The 26,259-nt window shown below is 43.6% G+C and overlaps 1 protein-coding gene and 1 long non-coding RNA gene across 2 annotated transcripts in view; one reads left to right on the plus strand and one right to left on the minus strand.

Annotated features, from left to right (window-relative positions):
• The window catches only part of LOC122932614 (S-adenosyl-L-methionine-dependent tRNA 4-demethylwyosine synthase TYW1-like), a 182,935-nt gene that overhangs the window by 95,815 nt on the left and 60,861 nt on the right, over positions 1 to 26,259 (minus strand). Inside the window, exons 9-11 of the mRNA XM_044287122.1 lie at positions 7,477 to 7,529; positions 5,751 to 5,869; positions 108 to 217 (exon numbers count right to left, since the gene is read on the minus strand). Coding sequence (XP_044143057.1) covers positions 108 to 217; positions 5,751 to 5,869; positions 7,477 to 7,529 — 282 coding nt within the window. The remainder of the gene's footprint in view (positions 1 to 107; positions 218 to 5,750; positions 5,870 to 7,476; positions 7,530 to 26,259) is intronic.
• Positions 1 to 26,259, plus strand: part of LOC122932615 — a 55,610-nt gene that overhangs the window by 4,899 nt on the left and 24,452 nt on the right. The window lies entirely within an intron of this gene.

The raw sequence follows: 26,259 nt of genomic DNA on the forward strand, positions 1-26,259 counted from the left end.
TCAGTCACATTTCTATTTTGGTGTCTGCCATGTCCTCCTGACTAACAATCTATGATGGGGGCCAGTAAAAGAACCTCAGAGATGTAACAATCATAACTAGATCCTACCTCTAAATTGTTTGATCAGGTTTTGGTGATTTTCAATGGCCTCCTGTATAATCATCTCCGGCTGGTCCATCTTCCATCTCCATTCAGTTCCCACTGGATTGGTATGATGTCTACAATGTAAAGGTAACGGCAAAATTACAAGTAGCAAGCCAATAAGTAAAAAACTTCACGGCCGTCCCTGATAATTCTAATCTTAGAGATTGCTGAGGTTGAGCAGCGTACGGTTCAGATAACAGAAATTACTCCATATTGTATTTTCTCAATCAGTGAATATACGTACGGTATACATAATCCATAGACTCAAAGATAATGGTTAATTATCCAAATCAATTTATTGATACAATAATAGATTCCTCTCAAGTCAAAAATAAAATCTGCTTCAAGAGAATCTGTCAGCTCCAAAACACCCCCCAAACTACAGTAAGCAGTGTATAGTGTAAGTCAGGCATCTCAAACTGCGGCCCTCCAGCTGTAAAACTACAACTCCCACAATGCCCTGCTGTAGGCTGATACCTGTAGGCTTTCCGGGCATGCTGGGAGCTATAGTTTTGCAACAGCTGGAGGGCCGCAGCTTGAGATGCCTGATGTAAGTGATGCCACGTCCAGTTATGTCATTTTTAGGCCCCATTCACAAGACTGTGTGATGGCCTTATCCGTTTTGCAGACCACAAACCACAGGCACCGCCCGTGTTTATCCCGCTTTATGCATCCATTGAAGAGGCATCCATAGGAGATACAGCCAAAGATAAGACATGCTCTATCTTGAGTGCACACCGCCATGCTGGGTGAACATGGCCGGTGTCCATGTTTTGCGGATCCAGTTTGTGGCCTGCAAAACGGACACTGTCACCGTGAATGGGGCCTAATCTTCATACTCCATTGCATTCCAACGCTGTGCTCCGACAAACCAGGAGGGGACTCCTGTGCTCATGCACATAATGGCGAGGACTTAAGGAGTCCACTCAAAGCTGGTTTGTGGAACGCAAGTTAGTATGAAGATAAAAATTACATAGTAGGACTCAGCACCGCTTACTCTAGTTGGGAGGGTGTTTTGGAGCCGACAGACTCCGGGTATTGGTTTGAAGATTATCATGAGCGATGGTGGAAGAATTTGTTGTGAAGCGGGAATGCGCACACACTACAGTCATAGGGTTAGCTATGCGGCTCTAGTATGTGCACTTGAGGGTACGTTCACACGACCGTATATGTTTTGCAGTCAGCAAATTGCCGATACGCAAAACATGGATGCTGGCCATGAAAGAAAAAGATCAGCCCAGTGAAAGAAATGCCTATTCTTGTCCAAAACAGCAGACAAGAATTGTACATGTTCTCTCTTTTTTGCGGGGCCATGGAACGTTGATACGGATGCGGACAGCACACTTGGTGCTGTCCACATCTTTTGCTGGCCCATTGAAATTAATGGGTGCACATACGTTCTGCGAAATTGCGGAAAGATGCGGACCCATAAATATGGTCGTGTGACTGACGGAGCAGTTGCAGTTACACTGAGCTGTTGCAACAATGGAGATAATATGCACCACAATCGCTTTGAATAGCTAATCTGATACTGATAACCTATCCTGAGAAAGGGTCACCACGGCGGAACCCCTTTAAATGTCTACAGGTACATTTACTACACCAATGGTTACAGGAACCTGAAAGAGCAGGTTTACACCACAAAGTGTCCTTTGACTTGGGGAATACCCACTGATTCACTCCAGTAGAGGGCAAATGTATGGATAAGAATGTAAGCAAAAAAAGTAAGATATCTTATTTGTAGACTAGGAAAATGCTGCAAAAAGTTAAACAAAATCTAGCTAAATTTATTTATGCTTGATTAGCACAAGAATGTTTATGCATCTAGCCCGCCTACCTAGAAACATGCCTGAAGGAGCACATTTCTTAATCTTCAGATCATCTTAATTTACTGCAATGACTGCATATTAAAAACAAATGATAGATCACTGCAGGCTGAGAACGAAGAACGTTGGATTTAAAGCTCAGGTTTTATGTCCGTACTCCTGTTCTGACAAACTTGTCTTAGACTGGGGTGCTGCAGAAAGCAATGAATTGCTGTTGAAAGATGACTCTGAAGAACAAGGAAACATTCTTCTATTTGCCTCAGCCATCCGTGTATTAATCAATGTGTCCTACGCGTGAACTATTGGTCTTCTCATCAGATCAGATGTCTTCATGGCACTCTCCCAGAATTATCATGAGTTGCAAGAATTACTGCACAAAGCCAAGTTAGTGGAGGCCTCTGAAAACATTACACCGAGCGGTATTCATGGCTGGTTGCTTGAAATATACCCTGCAGCAACTGTCAGAAAGGAGGTAACTAACAGGGACTGAATTATTTATAGGAGTATCAATATGTTATAGGTATGTATGCTTTGGATTGGAACAAAGACAAGCAAAAGTTTTTTTTTTTTAAGTTTTTTTTATAAATAGAGAATATAGTTAGTGTCAATGTATTTAAAAAAATATGCGCAGAATTCTTACATAAATGTGGCGTATAATGGGTGTATAAAGCACTGTATTTATGGGGGCTCTCCATTTTAGACAATGACTTATTACAAGGGACTTGTAGGCTATGGCTAAACGACGATGTGTGGCGCGACAATTTTTAGAATGATAGTCTATGGTGTAGCACTGCGACACAACAGTAGCAAAAAATCCATCCAAGATTAATTTTTCTGCGACTGTCACGTCACAGTGCGACACCATAACCTATTATAATAATTGTCGCGCGACAAATGTTGCAGTCTAGTTGTGCCCTAGGTGTCACGGCGTCGTGTAGCACTAGCCTTAACAATCAGTAGATCACCGAGTGTCCCTCTGCTGAGATCCCCCAGTGTTATCTATGGAGTAACCTGGCAGTATGGGTAGAAACAAGTATTGGCTGCTGCTATTCAGCTGAGATTCAGAAGCAATGCAGCCGAAAACATGGCATGCAGTATTACAGCACACTGGCACAGGTTTTAATTGATTGTTTAAAGGGTTATTTGAGAGTGCTAAGTAATTTCCAAGGGTCCGGGCATAGTGTGGACTCACCTGTTCAAAAGTTTCCAGGTTCAGTGCTGAGCTCCTGTCTCCGCTGTACCTGAAGTGTGACACCCCATCAGCCAATCTAGGGCAGGTTAAATCAGATATACATAGAACTAACTGCTGTGGCATGGTTTCTCAGCCTGCCTCTAATAAATGCGCTGTTTTATATATAAACTATATTTAGAGCAGTTATCAAAACTGTCTAAAAGACCATAACTAATTATATATATATATATATATATATATATATATATATATATATATATATATATATATATTAGGCAATGTGAACATTGAGGTGTTTTCCCAGGTTCCAGTCCGGGACTTGAGGCATGCTCATGTCCAGGGATCCTATTTAATCCCGCTACTGGATCTTAGGTGGGGCTCACTCTGGAGTGTCTTATGAAGCAGAGTCCTGGTGAGGCTCTGTGCGAGTGGTCTCGGCCGGGTGGGCTGAGGGGCTACGAGGCTAGGAGATAGCCTGAACTTTGGGGGACGCAGTGACGCCTGTGAAACAAGGATCACGAGGCCAGAGTCGGGAGGACTACTGGGCCACAATCCCCCAAAAGGTATTGAAGTGTCACAGCCTGGAGGTTGCTGGACTGAATGGCTGAGGAAAGCCGCATTTGTGTTCCATGTGTGAACAGGGCTCTCTAGGTGAGTCAGGGGTACGCTTATGTGTTTAGTTAGAGCCTAGCCGGGCAAGGGTTTGTTATTTTGTGTGGATGTCACACGTGATAAGTTGAAGCTGCGACTTCTTAACCTGTGCTTTTGCTGAAGTGTCTGAAATAAAGCAAGGAGTTTGGACATTATAATCGTGTCTGCGAAGATAGCCGTGAGTGTGACCCCCTGAAAAGAGACGATCCCTTACAATATATAAATAGATTATCATCTCTATCTGAGTGTATGTAGGTGTGTGTGTATGTATGTCTGCTAAAGGAATCTGCACGGTCGCATTTACAATCACAAAATTTGGCACACGTACATCAGGTGTCCGGGAAGGTTTTAGAGCAGGTCTCAGCTCTCTAGGACATACCATTCTTGAGATATACCCCCAAAATGCATAAGCCAATAGAAGACTGGTCACATGACCCTTATCAGCCAAAAGAACCTCGCAGGTCCTTAGTCTCCACATACACAGTTTTAAACCAGGTTTCCATAACAAAGCCATTTTTTTTTTCACTGCTGTAGGTCAGCCTAAAGGGGAAGGGTGCTGTGGATGACACTGTTAAGGGAGCGGAGTGCTGTGGAGGTCACAGTTCAGAAGCAGGTAGGGTAGCCATTCAGGCCACCCTCAAAAGACAGACTTACAAACTCCACCCCCGCTAAGCCATGCCCCTGTAAAAATCAACTTCTGTCAGCTTCAGGGGTGGAGGGAGGTTGACTTTCTCCCTGCAGCTCAAGCTCAGACAGCACAGTGCTGCTGTCTGAGAGTGAGCTGTAAAAAAGGACATTCCAGTGTCCATCCAGGCCCTGTGCCAGATGGAGGACAGGAAGTCTGAAAGCCGGACTGTCCGGCACTAAAACCGGACCTCTGTCCACCCTAGGAGCAGGCTGTTGTGGAGGTCACAGTTAAGGGGACGATCTGCTATGGAGGTCACTGTTAAGGGGGCGGGATGTTGTGGAGGACACATTTTAAGGGAACGGAGCTCTGTGGAGGTCACTGTTAAGGGGATGGATATTGGTCAGGGAATGGTGCAGGTCACAGTTAAGGGGACTATAATCTATGGTCAGTGTTAAGGGGCGGTTGCTGTAGAGGTCACTGTCAAGGGGATAGGTTGCTGTGGAACTCCCTGTTAAAGGGGCAAGCTGCTGTGAAGGTCAAAGTTAAGGGGGTGGGCTTCTATGGAGGTCCCATTTTAAGGAGATGTGGCACGGTGGGGTCAGTGTTAAGGGGGCGGGGTACTGTAGATGTCCCTATTATAGTGGATACTGTCGATATCTTTAACGACACACACAAACATTAGGTGAAAGATTAAATTTATATATCTTTATTTATATTAAAGACACAAGTCCACTACTTAATACACTTCTTCTCTGCTACAGCATGGTGTGTTTTGAGTGGCAGGCTCAAAAGACAGTGTGCCAGTATGGGTGTAGAGCAGGTTACGATGTGCTAGTAGAAGGGAACCAAGTAGTGGATGCTCCCAGCGTGGAGAGAAGAGCGGGTTGCCTTGCGATCCTTTCTTTAATAAGCGAGTCGTGAGTGGGTGGAGGGGTCTATTACTGGAGGTCAGTGTGTCTATATAGTCAGTTTAATAAATATGAACATCCAAAAATAAATAAAATACTACGAAGCAACACATAAAGGCAGGCCCACGTCTCCTCCCTGGGAGGATTATCATCCTGCACATGCTTCATGAAAAATGAAAGAAAAGGACCAACGAGTTTTCTAGAGTGCATTGTATTTGTTTGCAGAGTGGTGATACACAGGGGACAGCAATGGCATACAGGGGACAAAGTGGTGGCATCCAAGCTGTGAAGATTTCTAGAATCTGGCATTTTTTCACAAAACAGGCTTTATTGCTAGCTATGTAATAAGCTACTGTACATTAAAATGATTTTTCTAAATTTGAAATAAACTGCAATGTTTACCTCCAGCAGAACACACATTTGTTTGCACAAGCCAGACTGGGAGTAGTTTCCATACATCTGTGACTTTCAATGCCATAGAATGTGTGCTTATAACAACCTCCTCTTCCTCTCAGCATTGACTAGGAGAGAAAAGAAAAGCAGTTGAGCAACATCATACTAGACAAGGGGTATACAAGTGTTTTATGTAAAGGTTCACATACCTAGGTCTGTTAGTTTTTTTTTGTTTTTTTTTACAATAAGCCACACCTCTAAGCCTACTTTCACACTGGCGTTTCGGCTTTCCGTTTGAGAGATCCGTTCAGGGCTCTCACAAGCAATCAAAAACGGGTCAGTTTGCAGCGTTTTGTTGTCCGTCTGATCAAACTGAGCCAAACGGATCAGTCCTGGCACACAATGCAAGTCAATGGGGACGGATCCGTTTTCACTGACACAATGGAAAACTCATCCGTTCCCCCGATGACTTTCAATGGTGTTAAAGACAGATGCAGGCGATTGTATTATCTGTACGGATCAGTCCATGACGGTTCCACACAAAACGCGAGTGTGAAAGTAGCCTAAGCCCACTTAATCTCTGCCAACCGCACAGTAATAGTGTTAGTTTCATACTAGTGCTGAGAGATACAGCAGGCTACTCCGGATACCACTGCGTTCCCATCCGGACCTTCTGAACATACAGGTGAAACTCGAAAAATTAGAATATCATGCATTTATTTTTTGTAATGAAACTTAAAAGGTGAAACTAATATACGAGAGACTCATTACATGCAAAGCGAGACATTTCAAGCCTTTGTTATAATTTGGATGATTATGGCTTACAGCTTATGAAACCCCAAAGTCACAATCTCAGGTCCCCTTTGCTCAGGGGGTATGGATTAATTAGCCGACTAGAGTGTGAGACTTTGAGCCTAAAAATATTGAACCTTTTCACAATATTTTAAGTTGCATTACTGAAATAAATTAACTTTTGCAGGCTATTCTAATTTTTTTGAGTTTCACCTGTAATGGGGATAGGTGGATATCCGGCAGCAACCATGGCGAGAATCAGCCAGATGAAAACTGCAGAGCGAAACAGCCTGCTGGTGCTAATAACGTTGATGTGAAAGAAGCCTTATATGAATTAAATCCAAAAATGAGATTTTCATTTGGTGCCTTGCACCCAGTTGGGTACTACAGTATGCCCAACCAAATGCAAAATGAACATTGAGGATTTTGTTTTGTTGTTGCTGCTGGTGAAGGACCAAAGAAAAGTATGTGTATATATATATATGTATATATATATATATATATATATATATATATATATATATATATATATATATATATATATATATATATAAAAATCAATAAGCAGAGTGGTTCAGGGGTTAAAACTGTTACAGCACTGGGGTCCTGGGTTTAAATCTAACCAAGGACAGCATCTGCTGCAGTCTGTATGTTGTCCCCTTGTTTGCGTGGGTGTCCTCCGGGTACTCTGCCATTTCCTTCCACAGTTCACATTGAGAGGTTACGTAGTTTACCATGAAATCATTCCGATGTTGAAAAGTGTTGCCAAAAATTAGAAAACACATTTTATTTGTTACATCTGAAACTTGTCGTTTGGTCCTTCACGAGCAGTGCTCGTTTTTGTTCTCTGGGCTCATCAGATGCAGCCATGGTGAAATACTGCAGCAAGAAGTACCCTGTGTGAACATGGACCAATGGTGTAATGGTCATTGAAACAACATACCTTTGTCCAGCGGCAAAGCTTGACACCTGAATGGCTTCCAATCAGCCTGTAACCTGGAAAGCAGAAGAAAGAATTCAGTGCAAAAATTGCAATTTGCTGGATAACCACTAAGCAGCTATTACTGGCTCCCAAGGTCAATCAATTATCCCGGCACTTTTATCTCTCCTCTTCTGAATTAAATCTGCAGAGCTCTTGGATTTAGAAGTGATACAATTCTCTGCCATTATTTTAATGCGGCAGTGGGAGTGACACAATCAAAACAGAGGAGAGAGACTTGCTATAGAACGCCTATGGAAGTGTCAAGATGAGAAGTCATTAGTCATGGGCCTAAATGAGTTTTCAGTATCAGCATATCACTACACAAAAGTTGTACAACTTATTACCGGTAAATCATATGGTTAACAAAAGAGAATTTGATGAAACGCTGAGGGGCTCTGAGGAAGAGAGCTGGGGGGCGCTCCTCCAGCGCTTCATACATAAGTCATGAACAGCACGTCACGCCAATTTAGATACGGAGGGCGAGCATAAGAAACCAACATCTGGATAGAAAATGTGAGTTACCGCAGCCTTGCTTTATTTAATACTGCCCTGACATTTACACATCTCCTTAAAGGTTACTTCCATATAATTATGTCACCCTTCCCCAATAAAATCATTCTGTTGTAATGGAGCCATTGTTGATAAAGTAATTATAATTCTTCATTAAGCATATGCTATGTCTGTGCTTTCCACGAAAAGCTAGGTAACCATTAGATGTGGAAAGGGCAATTCTCTCCCTCAATACATATAGATGACGACCTTAGTGGTGACTGAGGGGCAATAGGGAAATGAGACCAAAGAGGCCATAGCCATTCTTTCCCCTTAATATGATAAACTGTCTGATCTTTGTCCCGTGAATCAGAGTGTTGCATACATAAATATGTAATTCCAATGACATGAATGGTTTTAGCCAGAAAACTGGAGAAGACCCGGGCAAAAACCGAAAACTATCACTTGCTCCGAATTTCCCGTCTTAAGTTCATCACCACCAAAAACGTGTAAATGTGCGTAAAGTGTATCTGACAGTACGAAGATATTTCACCAACACTAGCAAGATCACAGATTACCCAGTATTAACGCCTAGATTACAGCGAATGCCCAAAACATCTGAGGCGGATTTGATATTCAGTCAGTCGTAAAGCAGATAATTGGAAAAGTGTCTGTACAGTGAAATAATGGATAGCATAGAGCACATTAGAGGCATTACGCAGACTTCATTAGAAATGCTCCACACTTTCCTTAATTAACTAGAACATGGCAAAGTGGGTGTAAGAGCAGTTTAGTAACCCATAATGGGGGTAAAATAGTTAATTAAAAGATAATTACCACTGTTCACTACACACAGAAATAGTGTTCTGCTATAGCCGAAAATTAACTATAGAAAGGTAGCAATCAAGCTTCATTTGGAATGTATTTAAAGCCTAAAATGATCAGGCAAAACGCAGATGATAAAATAGCACTTGTTACGGAATAACACCATGAGGCAGGAGCAGGGGCGTGGTACAGAGAGCTCTTGCCTCCATTCGCTCCACTACAAGACCTGCAGTGAGCGCAGGCAGGAGCGGGGACGTGGCACGCAGAGCTCCTGCCTCCATTCGCTCCACTACAAGACCCGCAGTGAGCGCAGGCAGGAGCAGGGGCGTGGTACAGAGAGCTCTTGCCTCCATTCGCTCCACTACAAGACCCGCAGTGAGCGCAGGCAGGAGCAGGGACGTGGCACGCAGAGCTCCTGCCTCCACTCGCTCCACTACAAGACCTGCAGTGAGCACAGGCAGGAGCGGGGACGTGGCACGCAGAGCTCCTGCCTCCATTCGCTCCACTACAAGACCCGCAATGAGCGCAGGCAGGAGCAGGGGCGTGGTACAGAGAGCTCTTGCCTCCATTCGCTCCACTACAAGACCCGCAGTGAGCGCAGGCAGGAGCAGGGACGTGGCACGCAGAGCTCCTGCCTCCACTCGCTCCACTACAAGACCTGCAGTGAGCACAGGCAGGAGCGGGGACGTGGCACGCAGAGCTCCTGCCTCCATTCGCTCCACTACAAGACCCGCAGTGAGCGCAGGCAGGAGCAGGGGCGTGGTACAGAGAGCTCTTGCCTCCATTCGCTCCACTACAAGACCTGCAGTGAGCGCAGGCAGGAGCGGGGACGTGGCACGCAGAGCTCCTGCCTCCACTCGCTCCACTACAAGACCTGCAGTGAGCACAGGCAGGAGCGGGGACGTGGCACGCAGAGCTCCTGCCTCCATTCGCTCCACTACAAGACCCGCAGTGAGCGCAGGCAGGAGCAGGGGTGTGGTACGTAGAGCTCTTGCCTCCATTCACTCCACTACAAGACCCGCAGTGAGCGCAGGCAGGAGCAGGGGTGTGGTACGTAGAGCTCTTGCCTCCATTCACTCCACTACAAGACCCGCAGTGAGCGCAGGCACATGTGATCTTGCTAGTGCACAGCTTATCCCTGATCCTGCTTGTAAATGTTTGTGAAAGCCTGAAAAAGCACACAGTAACGTCGCTTACCAAGGCTCCATAGTGGGATCCGTACAATGGTGGACGGATTCCAAAGCGCGACAGACACCTGAACTTCAGGGGTCTATTTTGTAAAGAAAGCTGCAAGAACAGTACATTATCAAAAGATTATCAAAATTAGGGTTATTCACCTTAGAAAAAAGACGACTGAGAGGATATCTAATAGCTATGTATAAATATATCAGGGGTCAGTACAGAGATCTCTCCCATCATCTATTTATCCCCAGGACTGTGACGAGAGGACATCCTCTGCGTCTGGAGGAAAGAAGGTTTGTACACAAACATAGAAGAGGATTCTTTACGGTAAGAGCAGTGAGACTATGAAACTCTCTGCCTGAGGAGGTGGTGATGGTGAGTACAATATAGGAATTCAAGAGGGGCCTGGATGTATTTCTGGAGCGTAATAATATTACAGGCTATAGCTACTAGAGAGGGGTCGTTGATCCAGGGAGTTATTCCAATTGCCTGATTGGAGTCGGGAAGGAATTTTTTATTCCCCTAGAGTGGGGAAAATTGGCTTCTACCTCAGTTTGTTTGTTTTTTGCCTTCCTCTGGATTAACTTGCAGGATGACAGCCGAACTGGATGGACAAATGTATTTTTTCGGCCTTATGTACTATGTTACTATTACAAAAATTTAGTTTTTAGTTTTTAAATACCTTTTTCAAAAGTTTAGGTACGGTTACAGTTGAAAACCAGACAAGTCCATTAAGCTCAACCAAGGGATGGAAAGGGGAGCGAGACCTAGGCTTCTACACAATAAACACATTCTACAGTCAGTTTCACAAGAGCCTGCATTGATGTAATGTGCAGCAAATTTATAAAATGTTGCATCTTTAAGGCCCCTTTCACACGGGCGAGTATTCTGCGCGGGTGCAATGCGTGAGGTGAACGCATTGCACCCGCACTGAATCCTGACCCATTCATTTCTATGGGGCTGTTCACATAAGCTGGGATTTTCACGCATCACTTGTGCGTTGCGTGAAAATCGCAGCATGCTCTTCACGCAACGCAGGCCCCATAGAAGTGAATAGGGCCGCGTGAAAATCGCAAGCAAGGATGCGGTGCGATTTTCACGTATGGTTGCTAGGTGACGATCGGACTGGGGACACGATCTGTATTATTTTCCCTTATAACATGGTTATAAGGGAAAATAATAACATTCTGAATACAGAATGCAAAGTAAAATAGTGATGGGGGGTTAAAAAATAAAATAAAAATTTAACTCACCCAGTCCTCTTGATCGCGTAGTTGCGGATCTCTGTCTTCTGTAATGTTGAGCTGCCGGCTAAGGACCTGTGGTGACGTCACATCACATGATCCAATCACATGGTCCCTCACCATGGTGATGAACTATGTGATTGGACCATAGTGACGTCACCACAGGTCTTTTGCCAGGTCCTGAAGCTATGGAGCAGGTAATTTTTTTTTGTTTGGTTTTTTTTTAACCCCTCCATCCCTAATTTACTTTGCATTCTGTATTAAGAATGTTATTATTTTCCCTTATAACCATGTTATAAGGGAAAATAATAAAATCTACACAACACCTAACCCAAACCTTAACTTCAGTGATGAAGTCCGGGTTTGGGTCTGGGTTCCAAACACTGCGTTTTTTCTCACGCGCGTGCAAAACGCATTAAAACGCTTTGCACTCGCGCGGAGAAATCACGCATTTAACCGCAACGCACCCGCATCTTATCAGGCCCTCACACGCCACGCTCGTGTGAAAGAGGCCTAATAGAATAGAAAAAAAAAATCCTACATTTACTGTGGGGGTGGGATATAACAGGGATTTTATGTAGGTAACTGCTGTATTTCTCATTAATTGGTGAGGCTGCAGTACAGGAAATTGGGATTTTTTTAATATAAATTTGTGCCTACAGATATGCATATGTGCATGCGCCGCTCATGGCCCGGAACAAGCAAAAAGTTGGCAAAAGCCAGGGTGGGGCTTGACAAACAGCGCCTTCTAATATATTTATATGCTTTGCATACTTATGTTTGTGAGTATGGAGAATAAATGACCCTGCTCTTAACCCATCCATACTGTCTACACTATCGATGTTCTACGTTTATCACTTAGCGGTTGAAGATTATATCACTTGTGAAGTGTATCTGGTTTACCTTTACTCCCATGTGTGGGATAAGTTTGAGAATTTGGAGCCTTGACGGAAAGGAGGATACGTTTTTTTGGACTGCTAGAGACCTATTGCCCACTCAACCTGGTCGGGTAGTGATGAATTGACCGACTTCTCTGCTGCTCCTCTGCTTAAATGTGGTTGGACATTTACAATTTTCTGATCCGTTTTGGACCAGTTCTGAGTTCAACTTGCACCATTTTTTGCATAATTGCAGATTGTGCCAGTTATTTTTATTGTTTGATGTATTGGCAGACCACTCAGTCTTTGTAAAGCTCACAGAACAAGTCAGGGTAATAGTCCATAACAGATCTTAGTTGTTCTAGAACTCAGTCTCTGGTCAAAAAGACCACACTTGGTAAAGGAAGCATGCTGGAAGTGGTTCAAAACAACTTGCGGGATCCACAGGGCCTTCTCTTCTGATGCCCAGTGGTGAGATGTCCAGGCACAGCAAGACTGTGGGAGTCATATAGGAGAAATACCACAGAGAACACTTTAACTCAGACAAACGTTTAAAGAATCCTGCCGAGCCTGGCCTCCACCTTTTAGTGATGTATACTTGCCAGTCTCAGGTGTTTTCTCCAGATCCACTCCAGTTCTCTGCTGCCCTATCAGTCTCATGTACAACACTCTTACGCTTCGCAGGCACTCAGGACTTCACTATACACTCTTTAGGAGGCTCACTACTCAAGATCATGAGGCGCATCAAACACCTTATATAGTCTGGTTTCACCTTGGCATGGAGCCTATGCAGCGCTACACCTCTGTATCTGCACATCTGACCAGAGACTTGTCAGGCCACTGCGTCTGCCCCATCCAGTGCAAAACATAACAAAGGCACATGAACAGCAAATGATATGATATTGCAATACAACATAAGTGTCCAAGTGGAGTGTTAAGTACAAGTGCAACCTTTTGTAAGGGTGCCGGTCAATCAAGGACCACCACCTACAAGGTTCTCTGACAGCAAGGCACAAGATTGTGAGAAGGAGGTTGGTATAAAACGGCTGATCGCTGTGGATGCAATCTCCTATTATCCTATCTATCATTATACAAAACCACTGGGTATGTGGAGAGATTCCCATCATAGTCTGGTGACAACCTCTGCAGCTGCAACATCTTCTCTGCTGGTCAGAGGGAATATTGTGCAAGTGCAGAGAGCGAGAAAACATTACTGTCATTGCATTTGCAGCCCTCCTGAGCGGCCAGAAGACACTGCAGCTTCAGAACTAGAAGGCTCACCACACAACTTAAGGAGCAGAGAGCCTGAGCATGTGTGTCCACCTCGGAACATCTACAAACGTGGACACAGGAAAGGCTATTCAATTACATGACAGGTGTCACTATGCTAAAATTTTTGGAAAATGTGATGATATAAAGCATTGTAAAAGAGTAAATACAAAAATTTTTTTTATATATATATATATATATATATATATATATATATATATATATATATATATATATATATATAATTCTGAGCTGGATTTATCGGCAAACAAAATTCTTCCTAGGATTACTCCTTTATAACTTGAAGACGACCAAAGGTCAATTACCGTACTATAATCCTTGTTATCCTCATATAGTATCATATTATCAGTGACTGCCAGACTATGGCTCCGTTCACATCTCATTTTTTGTACATCCAACATGTACATTCATCCCTCTAGGTATGACACTTGGCACAACTGCTGTAGTGTGCTTACGTCATAAACCTACGCTGGAACTCTATTTCATGAAAAAGGTTTAGTGCTAATGCAGAAGTAGTAGCAAGCTTGGATCATTGATCAATGCTAAAATAATGAGCTTCCAGTGGCTTTAGCAGCTGGAATAATGACTGCTGTGTGACTACCAACTTCCAGATCAACTGGGAATCAGATAAAATCACTGAGAGTGACTTGCAATATATTACCATTTCAGACACTTTCTAACTCTGATAACCTGGACCACAAACACGCACACTGCATGGTAAATTGCAGAATGCTTTTTTATTTTTTAAAATAGGAATGTGACATAGCTAAAGTGAAAAAAAATAATAAAAAAAATAAATTAAACTGCACACTCTTCTCAATGTTTCAATTAAAACATGTAAGGTCTTTACTAGCATGCAGTAAGAATGATCGAACATACTTTATATATTTTTAGGAACACAACCCACAATTATATAAATTATACCATACACCTACTAGAGCGGTGTTTGTTTTTAACAGGAAAAGTCACCAGATTTTCCAATAGAAAAAGCATACATCATTAAATAGATCTCATAGACCTGATGAGGCTGGTGGTAACATTCCATGTTAAGATGTCTGCACAAACTTTTTGCAGGTTTTCCTGCTTGATATTAAAATGAGCAGCAAGAAGAAGTTCATGAGTCCATCGTATTCATGAGCTAAACTTAAAGAGCAACTACATTTTTGATAACATACTTGTTAAAATGTCCCTAATGCCATAATAACACTTTTTGAAATATACTTTATTATTGCTTTTAGTATTTTTAAATAGTCTTCCCCCACCCCACCCATAAAAGCGCAGATTTCCCTGTGTGCTTAAATTGACTTTTCAGTACAGCGCTGACTATTTAGCAGTGTACGGAGTACGGACTCTACACTTTATGAATGGGGCCAAAAAGAATAAAGTACGGGTAGGAGCTGACATGCAGGACTTTAAGCTTAACGAAGCAGGAGCCTGCTCCGCTCAGCTAATCCTGGCATAGCACATGGTTACAGGCAGGAGCAGTAATGTGCACTCCTGTCTGTATTCTATTATGGCATTAGGGACATTTTAACAAAAATGTAATTAAAAGTTTAAATAATCACCATAAAAAGACCATAAGACACTTTGTAATATATCTTATCAGAGAGAAATGTCTTTTTCTAGAGTGATCAGCTGTCCACCCCCTTTATTTTTCAAAAATAATGGTCACAGATTTTTACACACAATCTGTCTTGGGAGACCAAGATAGCTGCCTACTCACTGAAGGGTCATATTACATCATCCCATACAAGTCTACAGTGGAAAATGGGGGGGGGGGGGGCTGATCTGGTGTTGATTGAGGCAGGACTCCAAGAAAGACACCAAAGATACTACCAGCTAAATTGACCTTTTCTATCTCTGCCCAAGTGCTTTACTGACCTCCATATGGGTCCAGTACTTTAGAATGTCCTCCATGATACTGGTGCGATTTCGGTGTGAGTTAGTAAGTGAGATAACTAGTTTCTCCTCTACTTTCTGGGTGCAGTAGATGGGAGCTACCCTCCACCCACCAGGCCTGGGAACTGCATAGTAACTAACAGCAACATTAAGATCCACGCACAAACACTGATTTGTGCAGTCTGTTGAAAAGTTAGGTATGCTTTAAACTCTGCAGCAGCGGGGGGGGGGGGGGGGGGGGGAGTAGACTGAAAAAAAAGATAGTTAACTAAACTGTAGGTAGGTACAGACTGAGTTTAGCTTGTGAATACACTGGACTCAAGCCCGGGAAAAACTCCAAAAAGATTATACAACCATTCTAATGCATGCGGTTTGTACTGTAAAATCTGTTGACAAATCCTATAAATAGGAGGTCTGACAGTGGGTCATCTCTCTCTTTACACTCTTGACTTCGGTATTACTAAATTACAACATTTATAGTTCCATATTAAAGAGGACCTGTAGCCAAAAAATGCAATGCAATCTGAAAGCTCTAGGTTATGCAGGAGAAGCTGAGCAGATTGATATATATTTTTGTGGGAAAAGATTCAGGAAAACTTCTAATTTATACATTTATATCTGCAGCCCTGTGAAGTGCGAGAGGGAGGTGTTATCAGTGACTGACAGCTCTCTCTCTATACACACACACACTATCACTGATAACCCCTCCCTCCTGTACCGATAGCTGTTCACAGGAAGTAGAAAAAGCAGAGATGTAAATGTGTAAGTTACAGCCTTTACTGAATCTTTTCCCACAAATATATACATGAATCTGCTTAGTTTCTCCTGCTCCATGACATGGTGCTTTCCGATCGCATTGCATTTTTTGGCGACAGGTCCTCTAAAGCTGTTATTACTCAAAAATGCAAAAAACTAATAAAACTGACCTTCATTGACTGTAAAGACCAACCAAAAAATGCAGTCTAATGCATATGGCAACAATGTCACCGTTTCGGAGAACCCCTTCAAATGCTAAACTTAAAAATTATAGAATATTGTAGCATATTTTACAACCAGTATTCAGACCTGGCACAGACACAAAGTGCATGGGGATTCAGGAATCATAACTGTAAAATTAAGCCTTTTTTTTTTTTAAGGAAAATTAAGTGCATTACAATTCCCTTCCATAACAGAGCATCTGCTTTGCTTGCAAGTGATTGATGTAAAATCATTTAAAATACACAAGCAGGTGTTTTCACTGGCAGAAAAAAAAAATTAAGGTAGAGGAGAATTAAATCTAAGGGGGAAAACTGAAAATATGATCATAATGAGATCATAACAGCATAAGACACTGGTCTACCGAGTTTTATAGTTATTACATTGTACAATGTAAATTCCCAAATCACAGATATGTTGAACCAAGAAAACATTCTCCTAATTAAAAAGGCAAGATGTCTCTATATGCGTTCATTTGTCGTCACTTGCAAGGCTATAGAGATCTGCATGTCACTTAAGCAAGAGCGAGACTGGTTTTCATTACTGAAGATGCAGACAACAACAATCGCATCACTGTTGGCTACAGTAGAAAAGATGACAACTACACTCAGTTTCTATATAGAAGGAATATTGAAAAACATTTTCTACCCCCATTTTTATAGAAAAGCCTGTATATTCCAAACTATCAAAATGTACCCTTGTGTTCCCAGATCTTTACGGTTCTAAGTAGTTTGCCTTCCTCTTAACAACACTTTTCCGTATGCTGCATTTAGGAGACTAAAACTAGTCTTTCTATCTCTACACCACCACAAATAATACCCATGAAACCACTAGTCACCTGGGATACTTTTTATTCAGACAATGAATCACCAAAGATAAAACTGTGGATTGCCAGTTATGGATACCAAAAGAGGCAGACATCTGGAGAAGGACACAAAACATCAGGTTGGCAGTATTTTTATATAGACATTATTGGACAAATTTTTATTGAAAGCCCAAGAACGTGACTTTCTTCAGCTCGAGCAACTAAAGTGCCGTGTGCCACACAAAAAGGGCACTAGGATGCAGTCTATCACAGGACCTCTCTGTAAGACCAATAAACCAATTCCCAACACTCCAGGCCAGAAGGCTCCTGCAAGGGTTGGGACTGGTGACCATCCTTAGCCAAAGTAGAGAGCCTGTCTTGCTTCGGCTTCCACCAAATCTGCCACTGCAGGTGTTTGCCAAGAACCGCAGTCGAGGTTTGTAGGGACGGGGGGGTGAGGAACTAGATGACCCCCCCTTCCCACACCCACACCCCAACCCACCCACCATGGTAAGGGTGCCGCAACCCTGGGAGTCCTAGTGACAAAACAAAAATGTGGAAAGTGAACCAACCGTTAACAGAAAAAAAAAAAAGTGAATGTGTGCCTTTACAGCCCAGACATTCTGGCCCTGGCAGAGGTGAGCATGCCCAATATTGAAAGTGAAGTGCATGTAAATATGCCAAGTGGGCTCTCACCCCAAGTGAGTTCAGGCAACCCAGGGTCACCACTTCTGGGTCACTTGTGGACCTTGGGCTTTCAAACATCTGGGCACATGACTCCTATGCAGAGGTCTGAGGTCACCTACGGGTGGCAATCATTCAGCCACCAGCGTATAAATCCAGTTAACCTCCATGTGTTTCTTTGCGCCATCTCAGGGGCTCTGTTCTACCACTGATAAGAACAGATACTCCACATGATCCAAGTCATAAGACCGAGAAGCCACCTTAGCACGGGAGAACCATCGTATGATTGTACTTTTTAATAGCAGGGATAATTAAAGATTGTACATAGAAGAAACAATGCAATCAAGGATAGAATATGCAAACATAAATCCACCATCCGTACTGGTAATCTTCTACTGCCTATCACTCACCACTTTCACAGCTCCGATATCAAGTGATTAAGCAAGTAAAGCTACCCAGAAGGGGTGTGGCATTAAACGTCTACTCAAAAGGGAGACCTATTGGACAGATAGCCTAGGCACACTATACTCATGGGGTTTAAATAGAGACTATGAGATTGGACATATAGATTATTGAGACACTGGTTGATTATAATATTTAGTTTACAGAGCTCGCTGCAACAATGAATTAAAACATGAACCTAAGACTTTGTAGTCTTGTCGGCATTTGCCTAGAACCTCCGCTGCTCTGCCTCTTAAAGAAATGTCATCCAGCAGACACACGCTGCTGGGTGAAGATCCGCCCGCCCCTCACACTACCCTGCATAGAAGGTGGTCGGGGCTTGGGTTCCCGCATCTTGTGCTCCCGCTTCCGGCAATTTTCCGCTTCCCAGCCATAACTCGCACGGTCACCGCCCCTTTACGTGTATTCGCTACTGCACAAACACTTGTTTCTATTGGACGGTTGCAAGTCTCCTCCTGTGTCCTGCTCGCTGATTGGCTTGCGAGTGTGGTGGGTGGAACAAGCGTAGCCTTGTGTAGTCCCGGCTGGCGTGCACATAGATACTGAGAAGGGAACTGGCCATGTCATGTGCTGGGTCAGTGTTTGCTATGCAAATAAAGTAAGGCTACTTTCACACTGGCGTTTTGGTTTTCGTTTGCGAGATCTGTTCAGGGCTCTCACAAGCGGTCCAAAACAGATTAGTTTTGCCATAATGCATTCTGAATGGAAAAGGATCCGCTCAGAATGCATCAGTTTGCCTCCGTTCAGTCTCCATTACGCTCTGGAGGCGGACACCAAAACGCTGCCTGCAGCGTTTTGATGTCAATCTGACGAAACTGAACCAAACGGATCCGTCCTGACACACAATGCAAGTCAATGGGGATGGATCCACTGACAATCTGGCACAATAGAAAACGGATCCATCCTCCATTGACTTTCAATGGTATTCAAGACGGATTAGTCTTGGCTATGTTAAAGATAATACAAACAGATCCGTTCTGAACGGATGCAGACGGTTGTATTATCTGAAAGGATCAGTCTATGACGGTTCAGCACAAAACGCGAGTGTGAAAGTAGCCTTACATGTTCTTGTGAAGGGATATGCTTGCAGTAGCCTATACGGTGTACATCGACACTGACCAGTCCAGACAAACCTTTATCTTCAAAATGGAACTCCCTACCCTTCCTCTTGTTACACTGCATCAAACTGAAGAGGTCTGTTTGCTGTTGGTGAATGCAGACGCTCATGCTTACATCCAAAACCTGCAATCTAGTGGTAACTGCCATGCTTTTTCTACACTGATAAATTGGAACAGAACCTCAGCTGTAATAAGTATAAGGTTAAGATAGCTTGGTGCTCCTGGTTGAGGGTAAGAGGGGTTGTGCCCCAGTGCCTCTTAGTGGTTAAAAGGTTGAAGAGGAGAACATAGCATCCAAATCTAAATTATGTGCTTTAGGGCTTATGCACACAACCATATGCATTTTGCTGGCCCCTAATAGAACAGTCCTATCCTTGTCTGTAATGCGGACAATAATAGCACATGTTCTATTTCTTTGCGGAACTGAAATACGGACATACGGAAACCGAATGCACACGGAGTGACTTCCATTTTTTTGCGGACCCATTGAAGTGAATAGTTTGTGTGCATGAGCCCTTACTCTGTCAAGGAAAGTTTTTGTTTGGATGAGATTCTTGAAAAAGCAGACAAGCAGCGGATTCCTGGGAGCGAATGAGCCAGGACCCAGCACCTAGGGATTACCAACGCAAATCGGTTGTCTAGTCTGACAGGTCATGGAAATGAGTGCACAACCCCTTTAACTGCATGTAGCTTAGAAAACCCCATGCCCCTAAACATCCCAGCTATATTATATGTATTTTAAATTTGGCAACTAAATATTTAATTTGGCTCCTAAATTTTTCAGGTTAGGAGCCAATGGCTCTGATATTTTTTGGAGTCTGGAGACCTGCTAATACAATGTATCCTTTAGTTCTGAGTTGTTAAACATAATAACAGAATGGACCCTGGTGAGGAATCACCTAGAATGGACTCCATTCCAGGTTTTCGATGTTCCCCTGAGCGTCTCATTTACAGGAACTTCTTTGCTGTGACCTGTATATAATGTGATTGTAACATTGTATCTTTATCAGTTGAAAAATGGCGACTGCGTCCTGTCCGTAATCTAGCATGATATGGAATAAACACTACTGAAGAATATAAGCGCTGCTGGGCTTTTCCTTATACAACGTGACTGCGCTATTCCCGACCGAGTCCTGGGCCGTTTCCGTTTTAGTGGTCAGTCAAGCTCTGTATGTTACACGTGACTAAACCCTTCCAAATACCAAGGATGGCAGGAAAGACTGGGGCACTGTTTACAGCACTGACGAAACCACATAAGCGCAAGTGCAAAGGTTCAATGTCAAGATTTGTCCTCTGCTTTTGGGGTGGGTCCTCCTTAATACATGAAATGGTAACAAATTCCACTTCCAGCAGCACTGAAGCATTTTTGCAGTAAAATGTCATCATCTCACTTTCTAAATCAAACCTAAGAGACACTACTTTATTAGCAGTGAACTTCCATCCCCATCCAAACCAGAACACGTACATAATTTCACGCATCATAAAAAGGATCTTAAACATCTACCTTGATTTATTAAATCACAGTATTGCTGTGGAAGTTGAAAAAGTTAGTATACCAACTAGAAAATCTATACTTTAAAACTAAAGCAAACCTGGCATCAGTTTAATGGTGGTCAAACCACAGACAGCAGGAGATTCTGGCTGGCGCCCTCAGTGTTTCGTGTCAGAGAAAACTGCTTTAAAATTGAGCTGGGAACAGGGAGCAGAGTCAAAGATTGCTCCCCATCAATTTCCCCCTGCCTGTCTCCGCCTGACTGACCTCTCTCTATTTGCATATAGCAGGGGTACTGTCTGGACCCCTGCATGTCCCACATTCAACTCGGTGTCCTGAGGACATAGATCCAGTTGAATAGAATGGTGAAGCAGAGAGCAGTCCGCTTCCTGCTTCATCATTCATGTGATGTACAGAGTTTTTACACCGGAGGCATTACTCAGAGGAGCTACATAACCCTTGGGGGAAGGTGGGGGCATATGGGGCGGCATAATCCTTTAAAGGACATCTAAGTGGCAAAACTGTGAGGGGGGGGATTTTTTACAAGGCATAACTGGGTACCTAAGGTACATAATTGTGAGGGGGCACTAAAAGATGCATAACTATGTGTGGGGGCCATCTAAGGGGTCAATTTATGAGGGGGGCAGCGCTGTGTTTGGGGCGCCACCTAAAGGGGCATCACTATGTGTGGATGCACTTGAGGGGTCAGCACTGCGGGGGCATAATTATGAGGAGGTGTCTAAAGGTGTATAACTCTGTGGGGGCCACAAAAGAGGCATAACTGGGTGGGGAGCTGGGTATAGTTCTGTGAGAAGGACCCCTAATGGGTGCATAATTATAAGGCAGGCATCAATATTTGTGGGGCTACTTAAAGGGGCATCATAATGTGTGGGGGACATTTAAGGGGCATCACTGAGGGGGAGCATCCATTTTAAACACGGACATTCAACCCTTCAGATTCCACTGCACTACACTACTTTCACCGTTTATTGCTCGGTCATGCAACTTACCACCCAAATGAATTTTACCTCCTTTTCTTCTCACTAATAGAGCTTTCATTTGGTGGTATTTCATTGCTGCTGACATTTTTACTTTTTTGTTATTAATCGAAATTTTTTTTTTTTTTTTTTTGCAAAAAAATCGTAAAAGACATTTTTCACTTTCAGTTGTAAAATTTTGCAAAAAAAAATAAAAAAACGACATCCATATAAAAAAAAAATTCGCTAAATTTATTGTTCTAAATGTCTTTGATAAAATGTCTCGCTAAATGTCTTTGGGCAAATAAAAAAATGGTTTGGGTAAAAGTCATAGCGTTTACAAACTATGGCACAAAAATGTGAATTTCTGCTTTTTGAAGCAGCTCTGACTTTCTGAGCACCTGTCATGTTTCCTGAGGTTCTACAATGCCCAGACAGTACAAACACCCCACTAATGACCCCATTTCGGAAAGTAGACACCCTAAGGTATTCGCTGATGGGTATAGTGAGTTCATAGAACTTTATTTTTTGTCACAAATTAGCGGAAAATGATTTTTTTTTTTTCTTACAAAGTCTCATATTCCACTAACTTGTGACAAAAAATAAAAACTTCCATGAACTCACTATGCCCATCACAAAATACCTTGGGGTGTCTTCTTTCCAAAATGGGGTCACTTGTGGGGTAGTTATACTGCCCTGGCATTTTAGGGGCCCAGATGCGTGAGAAGTAGTTTGAAATCAAAATCTGTAAAAAATGACCGGTGAAATCCGAAAGGTGCTCTTTGGAATGTGGGCCCCTTTGCCCACCTAGGCTGCAAAAAAGTGTCACACATGTGGTATCGCCGTACTCAGGAGAAGTTGGGGAATGTGTTTTGGGGTGTCATTTTACATATACCCATGCTGGGTGAGAGAAATATCTTGGTCAAATGCCAACTTTGTATAAAAAAAAAAAGGGAAATGTTGTCTTTTGCCAAGATATTTCTCTCACCCAGCATGGGTATATGTAAAATGAGACCCCAAAACACATTCCCCAACTTCTCCTGAGTACGGCGATACCACATGTGTGACACTTTTTTGCAGCCTGGATGCACAAAGGTGCCCAAATTCCTTTTAGGAAGGCATTTTTAGACATTTGGATCCCAGACTTCTTCTCCCGCTTTAGTGCCCCTAAAAAGCCAGGGCAGAATAAATACCCCACATGTGACCCCATTTTGGAAAGAAGACACCCCAAGTTATTCAATGAGGGGCCTGGCGAGTTCATATAATTTTTTTTTTGGCATAAGTTAGCGGAAATTGATTTTTTTGTTTTTTCTCACAAAGTCTCACTTTCCGCTAACTTGGGACAAAAATTTCAATCTTTCATGGACTCAATATGCCCCTCAGCGAATAACTTGGGGTGTCTTCTTTCCAAAATGGGGTCATTAGGAGTTTCTGCTATTCTTATATTGAGCATACAGGTAATAAGATTTTTTTTTTCCGTTCAGCCTCTGGGCTGAAAGAAAAAAACATGAACGGCACAGATTTCTTCATTCACATCGATCAATGTGGATGAAAAAAATCTCTGCCAAAAAAAAAAAAGAGGGGAAAGGCGTCTGCCAGGACATAGGAGCTCCGCCCTACATCCATACCCACTTAGCTCGTATGCCCTGGCAAACCCGATTTCTCCATTCACATCAATCAATGTGGATGAATAAATCATTGCCGGGATTTTTATTTCTTTTTTCTTTTTATATATACAAAGTGTTTGCCAAAGCATATGAACACCGCCACCTCCTCAGCTCATATGCCTCGTCAAACGTATCTTACTGCAGAGGAGAAATCTCGTCTTGCAGCACCGCATACACCGACTTGAGTGTAATCTGACAGCAGCGCAATGCTTCTGTCAGAATGCACATCAGTGCTGCAGCTAGTAGATCGTTTAGTCCACCTGGAAGGTAAAAAAAAAAAAAAAAAAAAAAAAAAAACAGGCCGCAATGCAATAATTTTATTAACTTTATAATAACTTTTGAACAGACCATATAAACTTTAACTTTTTGAACTGAACGTTAACCTTTTTGCTTACTGGTGATTTTTTTTTTGTCTTTTGCCTTTTACCTTTATAGGACAAACCTCTCCTTCCCCATGGGACAATGTGCAAAGCGCAAATTATGCACTTTGTCCCAGGTGAAAGGAGAGGTTTGCAGCAGCTGTGTGTAAACAGGCCCTAATAGCCCTGTGTGCCTGTCCTGGTGAGATGTGATCCCTATGCTAAGTGTACCTGTGTGTGGTACTTCTGGAAACACTCCCCTAAGCATTGGGCAGGATGGTCAGGGCAGTCAGGGCAGAAATAGCGGGTGTCACGCCTTATTCCACAACTGCTACAGACACTACATCTTTTTCGGGGTGACGGTTGGGTTGAGGTACCAGCAACGACATTAGGGAAATGTCGCTCATGTAGACGGCTAACTACACTGGTGGATGGGGCCACGGAACCTCCTGGGTACAGGAGGTTCTCAATCTCTTCCTGAAATTTGAGGAAGGATCGTGTTCTCCCAGCCTTACTGTAGAGAACAAAACTATTATACAGAGCCAATTGAATTAAATAAACTTCTTATACCAGCGTCTGGTGCGGCGGGACACTAAATACAGAGACAACATCTGGTCATTGAAGTCCACCCCTCCCATGTGAAGGTTATAGTCGTTGACTGAGAGGGGCTGTTCAATGACACGGGTTGCTCGCTCAATTTGGATTGTCTTGTCTGCGTGAATGGAGGAGAGCATGTAAACGTCACGCTTGTCTCTCCATTTCACCGCGAGCAGTTCTTCGTTACACAAGGCAGCCCTCTCCCCCCTTGCAAGACAGGTGTTAACGAGCCGTTGGGGAAGCCCGCTCGACTAGTTCGCGCGGTGCCACAGCAGCCAATCTGTTCTAGAAACAAATGCCTGAAGAGGGCCACAATTGTGTAGAAATTGTCCACATAAAGATAGTACCCCTTGCCAAATAAGGGTGACACCAAGTCCCAGACTGTCTTCCCACTGCTCCCCAGGTAGTCAGGGCAACCGACCGGCTCCAGGGTCTGATCTTTTCCCTCAGACACGAAATTTGTGGGTATAGCCTGTGGCCCTTTCACAGAGCTTATGCAATTTTACCCCATACCGGGCGAGCTTGCTTGGGATGTATTGTTTGAAGCCAAGGCGCCCGGTAAAATATATTAGGGACTCGTCTATGCAGATGTTTTGCTCTGGGGTATACAAATCTGCACATTTCTGGTTGAAGTGGCCTATGAGGGGCCGAATTTTGTGGAGCCGGTCAAAAGCTGGGTGGCCTCTGGGACGGGAGGTGGTGTTGTCGCTAAAGTGCAGGATGGTCTCAAATAGTGTCCTGGACATAGCAGCAGAGAACATGGGCATGTGATGAATTGGGTTCATGGACCAATATGACCGCAATTCATGCTTTTTAGTTAGACCCCATGTTGAGGAGAAGGCCCAGAAAAAAAAATTAATTTCGGAAACTTGGACTGGTTTCCACCGGAAAGGCTGGGCATAAAAGCTTCCCCGATTGGCGGTTATAAATTGTGTGGCATATCAATTTGTTTCTGCCACAACTAAGTCCAAGAGCTCCGCAGTCAAGAACAGCTCAAAAAATCCCAGGGCCGAACCGATCTGAGCTGTCTCAACCCAGCCTCCAGACTGGGCGGTGAAAGGGGGAACTACAGGTGCGGCTGAAGTTGGGGACTGCCAATCAGGGTTTGCCAGCACCTCAGGGATTCTAGGGGCTCTACGGGCCTGTCTGTGCGGCGGCTGCGATGGGGTAACTACTGCACGTGCCACCGTACCAGCTTCAACTGCCCTTCTGGTGCTCGCCACTTCACCATGTTGTACGGCAGTGCTGGTACTAGGTCCAGGATGGGCTGCGCTGCTGGTGTATGCCTCACCACGTAATCCGACAGCGCCAGCGCCACTCTGCGCAGGATCAGCTTCAAGGGCAGCAACCTGTGGTCTAGCGACACGGGGCCGGGTACTTTGAGTCAGACTGCCACTGCTTTCTACAGGTTCATATTCTGACCTGCTAGATTCATCAGATGAGGGTTCCCATTCCTCATCCGACTGGGTCAGAAGCCTGTAGGCCTCTTTAGAAGAATACCCCCCGTTTGACATTTGGGCAACTAAATTTAGGGGTATTCCCTGAGACTACCCAAGAAAAAAAAAAGCAAGCCCGTCTCACAAATGGGAGGCTAGCGAAGTACCGGAGGCCGCTGCGGTTGATAAAAAATATCAAAACTGATTTTTTTTATCGCCGCAGCGCTTGTGAAGTGAATGTGCAGTGATCAAAAAATAAAAAAAATTTGTCACTGCGGCGGGACGGGCGTGGGTGAACGCACGTGTGGGCGACCGATCAGGCCTGATCGGGCAAACACTGCGTTTTGGGTGGAGGGCGAACTAAG

The sequence above is a fragment of the Bufo gargarizans genome, chromosome 3 (assembly GCF_014858855.1).
Source record: "Bufo gargarizans isolate SCDJY-AF-19 chromosome 3, ASM1485885v1, whole genome shotgun sequence".
Classification (NCBI taxonomy): Eukaryota; Metazoa; Chordata; class Amphibia; order Anura; family Bufonidae; genus Bufo; species Bufo gargarizans.